Source organism: Cnephaeus nilssonii (assembly GCF_951640355.1).
Source record: "Cnephaeus nilssonii genome assembly, chromosome: 12".
In the NCBI taxonomy this organism is placed as follows: Eukaryota; Metazoa; Chordata; class Mammalia; order Chiroptera; family Vespertilionidae; genus Cnephaeus; species Cnephaeus nilssonii.
The window spans coordinates 60903786-60919701 of NC_137083.1; the positions used below are offsets into that span (position 1 = coordinate 60903786).

The 15916-nt window shown below is 36.8% G+C and overlaps 1 protein-coding gene across 1 annotated transcript in view; it reads left to right on the forward strand.

The window, feature by feature from the left end:
- Positions 1 to 15916, forward strand: part of COPG2 (COPI coat complex subunit gamma 2) — a 183902-nt gene that overhangs the window by 15084 nt on the left and 152902 nt on the right. The window contains exon 5 of the mRNA XM_079786091.1: positions 7109 to 7188. Coding sequence (XP_079642217.1) covers positions 7109 to 7188 — 80 coding nt within the window. The remainder of the gene's footprint in view (positions 1 to 7108; positions 7189 to 15916) is intronic.

Here is a 15916-nt window from a genome sequence, read left to right on the forward strand (position 1 = left end):
TTTTTATATATTGCTCTGTGTCTTGTGATCTTGTTAAATTTAATTATTTGTTCTAGGAGTATTGTGGGGGAGATTCCTTAGGATTTACTTTTCTTTTTCAACCGTATGCCTTTTATTTGTTTATCTTACCTTTTTTTCTTGCACTGTTATACATACAGTGTGAATAGAAGTTATGGTCTCAGAGACATCCTTGCTTTGTTTCTGATTTTTAGGGGGTTGGTATTTAGTCTTTCACCATTAAGTGTGATGTTAGCTCTAAGTTTTTCAGAGGTGGCCTTTATCAGGTTGAGGAAGTTCCTTTCTATTCCTAGTTTGCTGAAAGATTTTTTTCATGAATGGATATTGAATTTTGTCAAATGCTTTTCCATTGGATTATCATGGCTCTTCTTTTTTAATATATTGATATGGTAAATGCCTTTATTTATTGTCCTGAAAAATATAAAATCTTTGGTTTCTGTTTGTTAAAATTTGTTAGGGATTTTTTTTGAGTCTCTGGTCATGAAATATAATGATCTGTAGTTTTTCTTGTGGTGTTTTTTGTCTGGGTTTTTTAATTGGAAAATGCTGGCCTCATAAAATGAATTAGGAAGTTTTTCTTTCTATTCTGCTTTCTGGAAAAGTTTTTGTAGACTTTTTATTAATTTCTCATGAATGTTTGATGGAGTTCACTATTGAAGCCATCTTTATTGTTGGAAGGATTCTATAGTTAACCCATTAAAAAGATATAGATATGGTGCTTTTCAGATTATTTGTCTTGCGTGAGCTCTGCTAGTTTGTGTCTTGGAATTTTTTCATTTCATCTAAATTGCTGAATGTTGTTGGCATAAAATTGTTCAAAATATGTATTCCCATAGTCTTTTGATGTTTGTAGGATTTATAGTGATATCTCTTCTTTCATTCTGATACTGGTAAATTGTATCTGCTCTCTTTTATTTTTTGGAAAATTTGTCTATAGGTTTATAAAATTATTAGTTTCTTAATAGAACCAGCTTTTGTTTTATTGATTTTTCTCTGTTGTTTTTCTCTTCCAAACTAACTTGCAAAAAACTAGAATGCTAAAAAATTAAACCAGAGGAAGGGAAAATAAAAGAAAAGAACAAATACAAATCATGTAATAGATGGTAGATAGACCATCATTATCTACATTAAATGTAAATGAACACAAAAATATTTTTAAAAATCTATATTGAGTCATAAAGGAAGACAACACATTTCAAAGAAATGAAATTATATAGACTGTGTTCTATAATTACAATGGATTAGTGTTGACATTATAAAGGAGTAACTAGGTAATTCACCATATTTGGTATGTTGTGTGTTTTTTTACCATATGTTTTGATATTAGGAACACATTTCTGTTCTGCTTCCAGCCATGATGAAGTAGAGGGTCTAGATTTACCCTGCTACCATTAATACCTAGAAAATAAAACAAAATATATTAACTGGTAGTTTTCAGGCATTCAATTAATAGGTATCCCAGAACTGCAATCTAAAGAAAAAGAAAAATAAGGTGATCCCTTGGAGTACAGTAGCTCATTGCCCAGAGGCAGATAACAGGCTCAAGTCAGGAAGAGCATACCCATTTGAGAAAACATGGAGTTGGAGAGGCTAAGAAAGCTCAAATTTGAAAGGCAAAGTAAGAAAGGAGAGGGAGGGAGAGGGAAGGGGAGGGAAGAAAGAAAGGCAGGAGATAGTTTTAGCAGTCTACTGAGGCCCCCTTAATTTTTTGGATAAGAACTGATCTGTGCATATGTAAAAGGAAGCTTCCCCAGGCCAAAGGAAGAATCACCAGAATACCAGGCTAAGAATAGTTCATATTCCCCCCAGTGAGAGTGGAAAGACCTTATCATCTGGTATAGTTCTCAGGAAGGTATCACCTCAGTAATCTATCTCTCTATATAAAATCTATATATATAGAAGGCTAATATGTAAAGTGTCCCCATGGGAGTTCGACCAGGAGACCAGGAGTTCGATCGCTCGCTATGATGTGTGCTGACAACTGGGGGCGGCATGGAACGAAGGAAGTCCCGGGCCAGCAGCCGGCAGCCAGGGAAGAGAGGCCCTGGCCAGCAGCCAGAAGGCCCTGATCAGCCCTGATCACTGGCCAGGCCTGGGGACCCTACCTGTGCATGGATTTCATGCACCAGGCCTCTAGTGGGAATATATTAGCCTTAGACTAAAGCTTTAAACCTCTTAAAAGCCTGAAACATGAAAAACTGATCCCAGGTAACTTAACTTCATGTTAGAGTAAACAATACATATAATGCTATGTAAAATATACAGCAAAATTCAGCGCCTAACAACATAAACTTCACAATGTATAGCATGCAATAAAAAATTATCCATAATCTGGAGAAAAGTGCATTAACACACATGAACCCAGAAATGATAAAGACAATGGATGTGCAGGTAATGACGTTAAAATAGCTATTCTAGATATGGTCTAGATCAGCGGTCACTAATTTTTTGGACCTCACGGACCACCAGTGGTCCATGGATCACTGGTTGGCGACTGCTAGTCTAGATGCTTAAGAATGTTTAGAAAGACATAACAAGAATGAGAAGCAAAATAAGACATCTAGAGACACTCAGAAATTTTTAAAAAGCTATCTATGTATCTATCATTGGGTTAAATACACTGCATTGGGTTAGTAGCAGATTAAAGACTGAAGGAGGAAAAATCAGTGAATTTGAAGATAGAAACTACCCAAAATGAAACAGAAAAGAGACTGAATAAAAATAAACAGAACAGCAGCAACAACATGTGGAATAATAGTTTTGAAGTTCTATTTAGTGTTTAGCCTAGAAATTGCAACATGGACTTTTGGCTTATCAAAAATCTAATATTCATCTTTACCTTTTACTTGTTCATGGACTTTTGAGAACCTCAGGATGCTTTATACTTAATATATGTGTGAGTATATAAACGGTGTATGTCATAACCTCGGTTTCTGTTCATGCAGATTTACTCATGTCTTTACCACTTTTCAATAAAGGATTTTATTATTTTTTTTGAGCAGTTTTAGGTTCACAGCAAAATTAAGAGGAAGGTACAGAGATCTTCCATATACTCCATGTCCCCTCACATGTACAGCCTCCCCATTATCAACTTTCCCCAAAGTGGTACATTTGTTACAATTCATAAACCTACATTGATACAGTAAAACCTAGATATGACAGACTAATTCGGGAGAGGGGGTGTCCATTAAAGCCGAAAGTCTATTATATAATATAGTAGGTTTTCTGAATGCATATGTTAAAAAATTAACAAATTAGTTTACCTCTTTTTTACTTATGTAGATATGTTCATGTAATTAAAATTATGAATGAAAAGTTTAATTTCACAGAAGTTTTCTATATGTATTACTGTAATACATATAGAAGTTTTCTATCTGTTTTACTGTTTAACTTTATACTGAATAGGTCTAGCAAATGAATGCATTCACCAGTCACCGAGAGTAAACAAGTGCACATGGCTTAGTGCACGTGGGAACGTCAGCCCACACGTGTTAATAAAACTGCTGCAGAAAGTCACGCCAGGGAACAACAAAACCAATTACTGAGTGCAGTGCGGTGTGATCACATGCTTATCATTCGCCTGAACATTGTTTACGAGCGATGACACTTGGATTTAAATATGTAGACTAGAGTTGTAAATACATAATATTTATTTATATTGGTGGAATTACTACAGTGTTTTTTCCGACATATGGCCTATTTACTAAAATTTGTTAAAAGTAACAGTGAATTAATAACAAAAAATAACCTGTTAATTTAGTTATAAGCAAATCTTGGTTAAAAGCATTTAGAAATTGACAGGGTGTTCATTTTCACATAGGACATATAGACTGGAAATTTTATCCATTAAATCTGAAGTCTGTTAAATTGAGGTCTGCAAAATCAAGGGTTTACTGTACTTCATAGTAACCCAAAGTCCATAGTTTATGTTGGCACTCAGTCTTGGTGTATGTATATTCTATGGGTTTTGACATCCATAGAATGTATAATGATACCCATTCATTATGAAAATATCACACAGTATTTTCACTACCCTAAAAATCCTTTGTACTCCACTTAACTCCCCCTAACTCCATTCCTTCCCCCCTAATATCTGGCAATTATGGATCTTTTTGCTGTCTCCGTAAGTTTGCCTTTTTTTAGAATGCCATATAGTTGGACTTATACAACATATAGCCTTTTCAGATTGCTTTCTTTCACTTGTTAATTAATATGCATTTAATTTTCCTCCATGTCTTTTCATGGCTTGATAGCTCATTTATTTTTAATGCCTAATCATATTCTATTGTCTGGATGTACCACAGTTTATCCATTCCTCTGCTAAAGGACATTGGTTCCTTCCAACTTTTGGCAGTTATGAATGTAAAGCTGCTGTAAACATCCTTGTTCAGGTTTTTACGTGAACATAAGTTTTCAACTCCTTTGGGTAAATACCCAGGGGCACTATTGCTGGATCATATGGTAACAGTATACTTAGTTTGTAAGAAACCATCAAAACATCTTCTAAAGTGACTGTACTATTTTTGTGTCCATCCTCAGTGAATGAGAGTTCTTATTGTCATTTGCTGTTGCCAGTGCTCTGGATTCTGGCCATTCTATTAGGAGTATTAGTGGTATCTCATTTTAATTTGCCTTTCCCTGATGACATATGTGGAGCATCTTTCTATATACTTACCATCTATATATCTTCCTAAGTGAGGTGTCTGTTAAGGTCTTTGGCCCATTTTTAAATCAGGTTGTTTTCTTATTTTTGACTTGTAATAAAAAAATCTATTTTTATTGATTTCAGAGAGGAAAAAAAGAGAAAGAGAGAGATAGAAACATCAATGATGAGAGAGAATTCATTGATCGGCTGCCTTTTGACGTCCCCCATTGGGGATCGAGCCCGCAACCCGGGCATGTGCCCTGACTGGGAATTGAACCATCGTGACCTCTGGTTCAAAGGTCGACACTCAAGCACTGAGCTATGCCGGGCAGGCTAAGATTTTTTTTAATATGTTTTGGATAACAGTCCCTTCTCAGATATGTGTTCTCAAAGTATTTTCTTTCAGTCTGTGGCTTGTTCGTACTCTTGAATACTGTCTTTTGCACAAAAGTTTTTAATTTTAATAAAGGCCAGCTTATCAATTATTTCTATTATGATCATTCCTTTGGTATTATACTGGTATGTAAAAAGTCATCTTCATACCCAGAGTTATCTAGGTTTTCTTCTAAGAGTTTTACAGTTTTGCATTTTATATTTACGTCTGTGATCCATTTGAAGTTAATTTTTGTGACTGGTGTAAGGTCAGTCTAGATTTAATTTTTTGCATGTGGATGTCTAGTTATTTCAGTACCATTTGTTGAAGAGTTTGTCTTTGTGCCATTGTGTGGCCTTTTCTCTTAAGTCAAAGATCTGTTGACTATATTTATGTGGGTGTATCTCAGGGTGGTCTATTCTATTCCATTGATCAATTTGTCTGTTCTTTTGCCAATACCACACTGTCTTGTTATTATTTACTACTTTTTCTTTCTACTCTTCATTTCTTGCTATATTTCTGAATTATTATCTAGACTAATTTTCTCTGTGCCTGAAGAATATACCTTCTTAGACTTTATTCGATGCCAGTAGGACCCTGGCCTTGTACTTCTGTAGCTAGGAGTTGTTTGTTTTTCCATTTTTGGCACCTATGAGTTGCCCTTAATTTTGTCCTTGGCTACGTATTTAAATTTTTTGTTCCTATTTTATTTAGCATCTCTGTGTATTTGTTTAGGCAATGTGTTTTAGTAGTTATGAGCCTAACTTTGTCAACACTTTGTATTGTCACTTAAAAATTTTTTAGTCATTTTGTTGGGTATTTAAAATGTGGTTTTAATTTTTTTGTATCTTTAGTTTTATTCTCCTTCAAGGTAGATTTTTATTTTTATCTTCAGCTCTGAAATTTTTATTCTTGTTTTCTGTTTTCTTCTCATAGTAGTTTCACATGGGGGTATCTGCCCTGTACTGGCTTTCTCTATTTAGGAGTTATTTTTTTGTGTATGTTTAATCACCGTGAGAATCCTCACTCCCTTGTTCCTTTTTCTTATTGGGCTCAGTAGTCTCCACTAGATTCTTTCTATAGCTTCGACGCTGGGGCTGGGGCTGATGTATTTGAGTTTCACTACTTATAGACATTTGAAGTTACTTGGTAGAGAATGAGGCTAGACAGGCCAGAGGAACCAATGCTCATAGTGTATGAATAAATCAGAGATGCAGGTGAGGAGAAAGGGTAGACAAACTTTATTATTGTTAGCTTAACACATATTTTAGATACAGGTATCTAGAAATGTTAATAGTTGAAAATGAGAGTTAGTTATACAACCACAGATACTTTAAGGAAAATATCTGTATATGATGAACTAAGGAAAATGCAGAGTTTGCCCATCTCTTTATATTTTTATTTTTCAAGAATTTAAAAAAATACACTTTCCAGGACAAGTCTTTAACAGGTGAGATAAGCCACTCAGAGAAAGACAAATATCATATAATCTCACTTATATGAGGAATCTACAGAACAGAATAAACTGATGAACAAAATAGGACCAGAGGCATGGATACATGGAACAGACTGACAGCTGTCAGAGGGAAGGAGGAAGAGGAGGATGGGAATTGGTCAACCAAAGAAATATCTGCATATATGTATAACCCGTGGACGCAGACAGTAGTGTGGTGAAGACCCAGGGGGGCGGGGCAGGATGGAGGAAGGCAAAGGGAGGGAGGATGGGGACATCTGCACTAGAATCAACAATAAAAAGAAAATCTTAAGTCTTTGGACTCACACCGCCCAAGTCCAACTTTGGATCTCTTTACATAAAAATCCATATAAGCAACTGAAATTTTGAGTTTTCATCTCGATGTTTTCCAGTGTCAGGGCAGCAATTACTTGTGTTTAGGAAATAGTTGTATTCTGAGTATTTTCTTATCCAGATATTTTTGAAAGGACTTTTTTGGGTGGATGAGAATCTTTTTAAGAAAAACTTTCTAAATATATCTACTTGGGGTTCTCATTTCAAACATTTTAGAAAACGATTTTCTTAGGAATAACCTGTTGCCTTTTGTAAATAATTTCAGCAAATATTGCGAAGAATGTGCTACCTTACCATCAAAGAAATGGCTAACATCTCTGAGGATGTCATCATTGTCACAAGCAGGTAAGTGAATGGTCAAAACCTAGGGTGGAATACTTATTTATTTAGTGGGAATGTTTGTTGTTCTCTTGATATTAATTTTACTTGTTTGGCTGTAAGAAAGTCAATAGGAATTGAAAAGAATATGATATCTTAAAGCATTCTTTTCTGAAACGTGTTGTCATTATGTAAAAACCACCCCTATCTGATAACATGATAGATATGATTAAATTTTAAATGTTTTAAAATATATGTAAAAAACTAAAGAGTTGTGTTACACTGAAATAAAATATTTACATCAGAATATTTACAATAGAAAGAACACCTCTACTTTAAAAAGTTCCAAGTGATAATTCATAAAATAACCAATATAAAGGATCAAAATATTTTTAGTCATTTTCACTAGTAACCAGAAAATGTAAATTAACTCGAGAATGAGTTATGATATTTTTACTCCTCAAATTGGCAAAAGAAAAAAGACAGTCAGTACTTGTAAGGGAGACTATTTTGTATATAGAAAGAAGGTAGAATAATAAATTGATTCAGTTTCTCTAGAAAGCAGTTTGGCAACTTTTGTTGAATGTTTGAAAGGGTTTATCCCTTTGACCCAGTAATGCCTCATCTATGCAACAATGTTCAGAAAATCATCAGAGAGAGCACCAAAAGACTTGTATACAGTGATGTTCACTGCAGCACTGTTTACCTTGGCAGAAAGGATAAAACAACTTAAATGCCTACCATTGTTAATAATTATTTGATCATATTTCATAACCTGATTTTTAATTTTTTGAAAATATTTTTGAAACATCCTTTTTAAAAAAAAATTATTTCAGAGAGGAAGGGAGAGGGAGAGAGAGATCGAAACATCAATGATGAGAAAGAATCATTGCTCGGCCTCCTCCTGCATGCCCCACACTGGGGATCGAGCCTATAACTCGGGCGTGTGTTCTTACCTGGAATCGAACCATGGCCCTCTGGTCCATTGGTCGATGCTCAACCACTGAGCCATGCCAGCTGGGCTGAAATATCTTTAGTGATGTGAAAAGTCCTCAATAAAGGGCTGGATGAGAGTTGGATTCAAGTCTACGTATTCCATATAGTCTCACTTTAAAAAAATATTTTATGTATGTACATAAAACATATGGATGGAAATACACTGATATATTATCAGGAGGTTATTTCTGGATATTTGGGGTTGTGGCTATTTATTTTCTTTAAACTTTTGATCATTTCCAAATGTCCTAGAATGAGTATGCAAAATTTAGAGTTCTAAAATATGTAACAGATGTTATTTAAAAAATAATAGCCTTCTTAGTTATAACTCATTTAAGTGAATAGGTTTTTGTAAAACAAAATAAATTTTGGAGGAGGGTGCTTATGTTTAACCAGCACTTGTGTTTAATGTAGTTTCAATTTCCAGAGCTTTCAGTTGAAAGCTGAAAGGCAGTGTAAATAGTCACTCAAACAAAATAGGCTAGAGTAGCTGGTGTTGGTTCAGTAGTTCGACAGTGGCAGGGCTGGTGTCTCTTGAATTCTTGTGGATATTCTCACATTATTGCAAAATAGATACCTGAATTACTGGAAGTGCACCATTCAAGGTGGGTGGGGTACTGGGAAGGGGGCCAGGGAGGGCAGCACCATCTGGCTGCCTCTTTTATCAGGTATGCAATAGCTTTTCCCAAGGCAATTTTTAGATTTCATTTGGCACAGCTGTATTATATGACCATCCTTAGGCGGTCAGGAAAGTTAGTATTTCATTTTTATAGCCCAAGTATTAGGGGCAGGCACGGAAGAAGGGGTTGGAAATAGGTATCGGATTAGCCAATGAACAGTGTCTGCCACAAGAAATAAATATAAAATCTTCACTAGATCAGCTAACTTCACTAAATATTGGAAAAAATAAAAATAAATTAGTCAACTATTGATGGAGAGTTTTTTGTTTGTTTAGTTGTTAATATTCCCTCTGAATCCTATTAGGCTGCCTTAAATTATGGTTGGTTTTTCCTTCATTTTAAGTGATTAGTAAATGTGGTAGGTAGAATCATGCCCCTCTCCCCCTCAAAGATATCCCGTCCTGATTCCCCAAACCTGTGAGTATGTTACATCACGTGGCAGAAGGGCGTGAAAGTTGCTGATCAGCAGATAGGGAGAGTATCCTGGATTATCCAGGTGGGCCCAATATAAGGCTAAGGGTCCTTAAAAGTGGAAGAGGGAGGCAGGAGAAAGGATCATAGGGAGATGAGTTGGTGGAAGCCAGGTCAGAGAGATGCAGTACTGCTGGATTTGGAAATGGAGGAAGCGGGCCGTGAGCTAAGGACTTTGGTTTTGGATGGAAAAGGGAAGGAAATGGACTCACCCCTACAGCCTCCAGAGAGGAATGCAGCCCTGCTGACACCTTGATTTGGGTCCAGTGAGACCTCTTTTGGACTTCTGACTGACAGAACTGAAAGGTAAAGCAATGAGTGTCTTAGGCCTTGAAGTGTGTGGTAATTTGTTACAGCAGCAATAGAAAACCAATAGGGTTTTGCAGTATAGAAGTGTATCAGTTAATATGTTGTGTACCTTAAACTTACATAATGTTATATGTCAGTTATATCTCAAAGCCAGAAAAATAAGAAAACTAATAGAGATTTTGGTACCTGGAAGTGGGGTGCTGCTTATTAGATAACAAATATCTAAAAATGTAAAGTGGCTTTGGAATTGAGCAGTGAGCGGCTGCTGGAAATATTTTGAAGAGCATGATAGAAAAAGCCTATAGTGACTTGAACAGACTATTAGTAGAAATGTGGATGTCAAAGACTCAGCTACAGAGCAGTGACATAGAGAAGTGTCTGTCCGTATAAATATGGGCCTTGCCCTGGCTGGTGCTCAGTGGTTAGAGCATTGGCCCGCATACCCAAGGGTTTTGGGTTTGGTTCTGTCAAGGGCATGTACCTGGTTTGCCAGTTCATTCCTTGCCCCAATGGGGTGCTTCTGGGAGGCAACCAATTGATGTGTCTTTCACATCAATGTTTTTTTCTCTTTCTCTCTCTCCCCCCTCCCCTTTCCCTCCCTTCCACTCTATCTAAAAGCAATGGAAAAATATCCTCAGGTGAGGATTAAAAAATAATAAATAAAATAAAATATGGCCTTAAAGGTGCTGCTAGTGAAAGCTCAGAAGAAAATGAGGAAGATGACAGAAACTGGTGGAAAGGGGATCCTTGTTATGTAGTGACAGAAAGTTAGTGGAATTGTGTCCTGCAGTTATGTGGCAAGCAGGACTTCTAATCAATGAATTTAACTGAGATTTCCAAACAGAGTGTTGATGTGCGGCCTGGTTTCTTTTGTGACAGTAAATTTGGGAGTAGAGAAATACATTTAAGAGAGACCTGTTAAACAAGAACCAGGAGTTCTTTACAAAAATAAAATAATTGTACAATAAACCCTCAATTTTGTGGACCTTGATTTAATGGACTTTGAATTTAATGGTCAAAATTTGTGGTCTGTGTGTCATATGTGAAAAGTAACACCCTTTTAATTTTGTTGTTGTTGTTGTTCATCCTCACCCAAGGATATTTTTTTCATTGATTTTTAGAGAGGGGAAGGGAGGGAAGGAGGAAGGAAACAGGGAGGGAGTAGGCCGGGATCAAACCTACAACCCAGGTACATGCCCTTGACCTGGAATCGAACCCGAGACCCTTTGTGTGTGGGCTGACACTGTAACCATGGAGCAACACCTGCCAGGGCCACCCTGTTAATTATAAAATGCTTTTAACGGAGAGTTGCTTATAATTAAGTTAATAGGTTAGTTATTAATTCACTGTTACATTTTTTAAAATTCACTGTTATTTTTAACAAATTTTAGCGAATAGGCCATATGCTGGAAAAAAACACTGTAGTAATTTCGCCTACAAAAATAAATATTACACATCTACAACTCTAATCTGCATATTGAAATCCCAGAGTCACTGCTCATAACAAATGTTTGGCAAGTGATTAGCACGTGATCACACTGCATTGGGGGAGGTAATTTGTTCTGTTGTTCCCTGGTGTGACTTTCTGCAGCAATTTTAACACGTGTGAGCTGATGTTCCACGTGTGCTGAGCCACGCCCCAGCCGTGTGCACTTGTTTACTCTCGGTGATGTGAATGCATGCATTTGCTAGACCTACTCAGTATAAAATTAAAATTACTGTAATACATACAGCAAACCTTTCTGTGAAATTAAACTTTTCATAATACTTAAATTTTAAATACACAATCATGTCTATATAAGTGAAAACAGGTAAAATAACTAATTTGTCAATTTTTTTAAACATATATACATATGGAAAACCTACTCTTTTATATAATGGACTTTCGGCTTTAACGGACACCTCCTTGCCTGAGTTAGTCTGTTAGAACGGGGTTTTATACACCTGAAACTAATAGTGTTATATGTCAATTATACCGTTAAAAAAAAGGAACCAGGAGTTCTTAATTTTGGAAATTCTTAGCCTACCAAAATGGCAAAGGATGCTAAAGTAAAGATCCAGTAGGAAAATATGCTGTAGAGAAAAAGTCAAAGGGGTTACTCTATAGCCTTTTGCTAAAACCTCAGAAAGATTCAAAGGTCAGAGTACTCACTTACACAAAACACTCTGAAGAGATCAAGGGTGGGACTCAGATTCCCTCAGCTTCTCAGGAGAAGCCAAAAATAGAGGCGGGAATATCTAGACAAGATCTCTGGAGGAGCCTCTTGTCTAATGGAGGGCACATATGGTAGTCCCACAGGCTCTTGAGAATTTTCGAGCAGCAGCACTGCCAGTTTGAACTAAAAGGAACAGAGAGAGGATAAAGTGAAAGAAGGCTGTCAGAGCCCCAAACTCTACAAGCAGGAAACATGCTGCCCGCTGTAAACAGCAAGGGTGGCTCTGAGGGCAGAAGTGCAGGCCCATTGGTGGAGCTGGGAAGTATAGAGAATTCTGCCTAGGGCTGGAGCCCTTTTCCAGTTTGCCTGTCTGGATTTCAAATTTGCGTGGGACCAGTGACTCTTCTTCCTCCGTTCCTCTCTTTTTGAACAGGAATGATTATATCTGTTAGCCTACGGCAGTCCCACTCTTGTATTGGGAGCCAAGAACATCTAGTTTTATAGGTCCGCAGGTGGAGAGGAATTTTGCCTCAGGATAGATTGATTATACCCAAAATCTCACCCATACCTCATTTGGTTGATTTTGATGATATGATTGCGACTTCTGAATGAAATTTAGGTGAGATTTGGACTTTGCATTGATGCTGTTGTCAACCTAAGAAACATCCAAACCTGTAAGAATTTTTATGAGTTTATTTGAGCCAAACTGATGACAATTGCCGGGAAGCAAAACCTCAACGGATTGAGAAAATGCTCTGGAAAATGGCAGTTTTGCACCTTATTTTATACATTACAGTAAAAAGAGGAGGTATAAGTGGGTTACATGAAATCCATTGGTATTAGATTAGGGAGGTGGGAGAAAGCACCAGGGGGGGTGGGGGTGGCGAACCTCAGGAATTGGATGAAAAGTAAAATGATAGACACGTATTTCTCTTATATAGGTGGGTACTGGGCAGTTAATAATCAACAACACGTTAACAATAACAATGAGGGGATGTGTGGTCCCTGCTCTGGTGTGGTAGTTGTGCTTTGGCATGGGGGCAGGGGAGCATTATTTTGTAATTCCAAAGGCATGGTATCAGATATGTTATCCTAGATGCAAAAAGACTACAGACAGGCTCAGTTAAGGTGAAGATTGACATTTGTTAGGGAAAAATACTGCTTTAGGACATGACTACCCACCTTGAACTGCTTTTAGTCAGAAAGTTTTAATTTCAGACCATCCTGTGTGGTACTTTAGGTCTCTGAGTTTGTAAGGCGGCCACGCAGGCCTCCTTTGAGTCTGTCAGGTTTAGTATGTGGCCCCTTTTGGTCCACATGTCCCTCTTTTGATGACAAATCCAAAGGATGCATTGATGACCAACCCTGTGTTTGGATAACGAGGTCCCATGGTGCTAGGAAGGCTTATTCCTAGGAAGTCTCAGAATCAGCATCTGTCTTGCTGAATGATGGACCATTGAGGATGGAGCAAGACAGGAACCTTGGAAGGAAGTCAAGGCCAAATTTTCTCAAAAGTGAAAAATAGATAGATGGGAAGCATTCAGGTCTTAAGGGCCTTTATTAAGAAAAATACTCTGGATCATTTCTAACCTATAAGCTATCATGACCCAAGTTTTGTTGCCTAATTTTCCTATATACTTTGCATATAGTATAGCATTCACTTATAGTTTGAGGACATACCATACATCTTTTCAGTTTTCATAATGACCATGAGATGGATTCCTATTTACCGTGACCCATCCACTTCCCATTGGAAGCACTTGTGTGCTCTTATGGATCTGATTTCCACTAGTTCTGCAATTGGAAGCTGTAACCTTAAGTTTTCATCAGAACCAAGGCTGTGAGAACACAGTGCTGTAAATTACAATTACAACCATTTAAACTTTCAGAGGCCAAGAGGACAGGTTCCCTGTGCCTCAGTAGTAGTTATAGAGGGCCATGTTTTTATGCTATTTCAGCTTCTACCTGAATTAATATAGTTAGTAGTCTTTGTTGGGTTAGGGCAGTGGTCGGCAAACTCATTAGTCAATAGAGCGAGCTCGCGAGCTGCGGTTTGCCAACCACTGGGTTAGGGGGTAAGCATATTCCCATAATTAGATTCTGGAATTTATATGTAAAATTCCTTTCTTAATATTTGTTTTCCACTAACTTTCTACAACTGCCCTGCTCTTGGTTTGTCTCTTTTTATTCCTTCAAAAATAACCAGCTTATTAAGACAAACTGTTTTCTTTTAACTTCTCTTAAAAATATACACACCCCTTTCCTTCTTTTTACAATAGCATTTCTTCTAAATTTCAAAAGAGAAGCTATTAAAAAAAAAGTATTATAACACCTTCAGCAATTATTAACAATTGGCCTATATACACAAGGTTTGAGAAAAGCCCAAAGAACAAATATAATAATAATTATTATTGATATTAGCAGACAGGTAAAGACATTCAAACAAAGTTGAACATCAATTTGTAGGTATACCTGCCTTGTCCATGTCTTGGGATAGCTGTCTGTTTTTGATGTTGTCAGTTTCTCATCCTGGAGAAATCTTTAAATCTCCACTGTAGGAAGAGCCAAGTGTCAGAGATGGGGGCAGATGTCCATTTGCAGTTAGGCACCTGGTAAGGTCCCTTCCAATAATGTTGGAGAGAGTTTTTGATTAACGTCTCTTCCAGTGGACAAAAATCTCCTGGTTGTAAGTCGTGGTCTTTGAAGTCTTCATCTTCCAGGAGTGCACTGTGGAATGAATGTCACTAATTTATCAGTTCCTATAAGCTGGTTAATGAGCCCTTGATAATACAGAATGTCTTCTTTTAGTAAAGTTGATTCATATGTCCCTTCATCTTGATTCATAGGGCAGCTGGTGGACTATTTCATAAGGATAACAACTATGTTTATCAAAAGAAGTAGATTTCAGGTTGAGGATCAGTATAAGGAGAGCTTTTGGCCACGGGAGATTAAAGTTTCTGAAAATTTATCTAGTTGAGTTTTAATTGTACCATTTGTATGTTCCACCAACCCAGAGAACCGAGGGTGATAGGCACAATGAAAATATTATAGAATAGGCCACATATTACAAATGGATTGCATTATCTGCCCAGTAAAATGAGTCCTTCAGTCACTGTAACTCAGACTGATTCTCTATGGGCTGCCCTGAGGAAATTAAGAAGCCTTGGTACTCCAATTGGGAATTAATTTTTTTTCTAATAATTTACCTACCATTAAGGCTGTGGCTCTCTTACCAGGGAATGCCTCAACCCATACAAATCATAGCTAACACATATTTCTGTTCTTGAGATGGTGGCATTTGGATAAAATTCAATTACCATACCTCAAATGGATCTGAAGAAAGTGGGAAATGTCCTTGGAACCTGTGGAATGATTTCCTAGGGTTATATTTGGACAGATAGAATATGTGCTGTACAGTTTTTGAGTTACAGGAGCAGTAATATTTTTTACTTCATGAAATTATTTTTTTTTAGGACCCAATGTTTTAGCTTATGTGCATGTTAAAGTATAGGTAACGAAACCACTCTATGTGAGATTGGTTTCTGACTGGGTCCAAGTTGTATCTGTTTGCCTGAGACAAAGGTTCTCCCTTTTTGTTGTCATATTCTCTTTTCTTCTGCAGCTGTCCATTGGAACTATAAGATTTTTCTTTTTTAAAAAATTTAATAGGAAGTAAGGAGCATTCTCAGGTCTGGATAATTTGGCTGTTTAATGCTGCCAATCTAGCTGCAACATTAGCTAGTCATTTTCTTTTGATTCCATAATGGCAGCTATTTAAAATGTTCTGGAATTTGGATAACTGCTAATTGTTTCAATTTCTGTATGACATCTAATAATTTTACAACCTGTTTTCCATTCTTTATGGGCTGCCCTGAGGAAATTAAGAAGCCTTGGTACTTCAACAATATTCTAAAGTTGTGAGCTACACCAAAGGCATAGCTTCTACCAGTGTAAATATTGGCTATTTGATCTTTGGCCAATTGACAAGTCCAAGTTGTAACAATTAATTCAGCTTGCTGGGCAGATTTTTTTTAAGGTAGCTATTTCATGTCTAGCTTGGTAACATACCAGTTTATCTTTCCAAGATCCATTTGTAAGCCAGATTAAGTCAGCACTATCAAGGAGTTTCCTATAAACCATTCC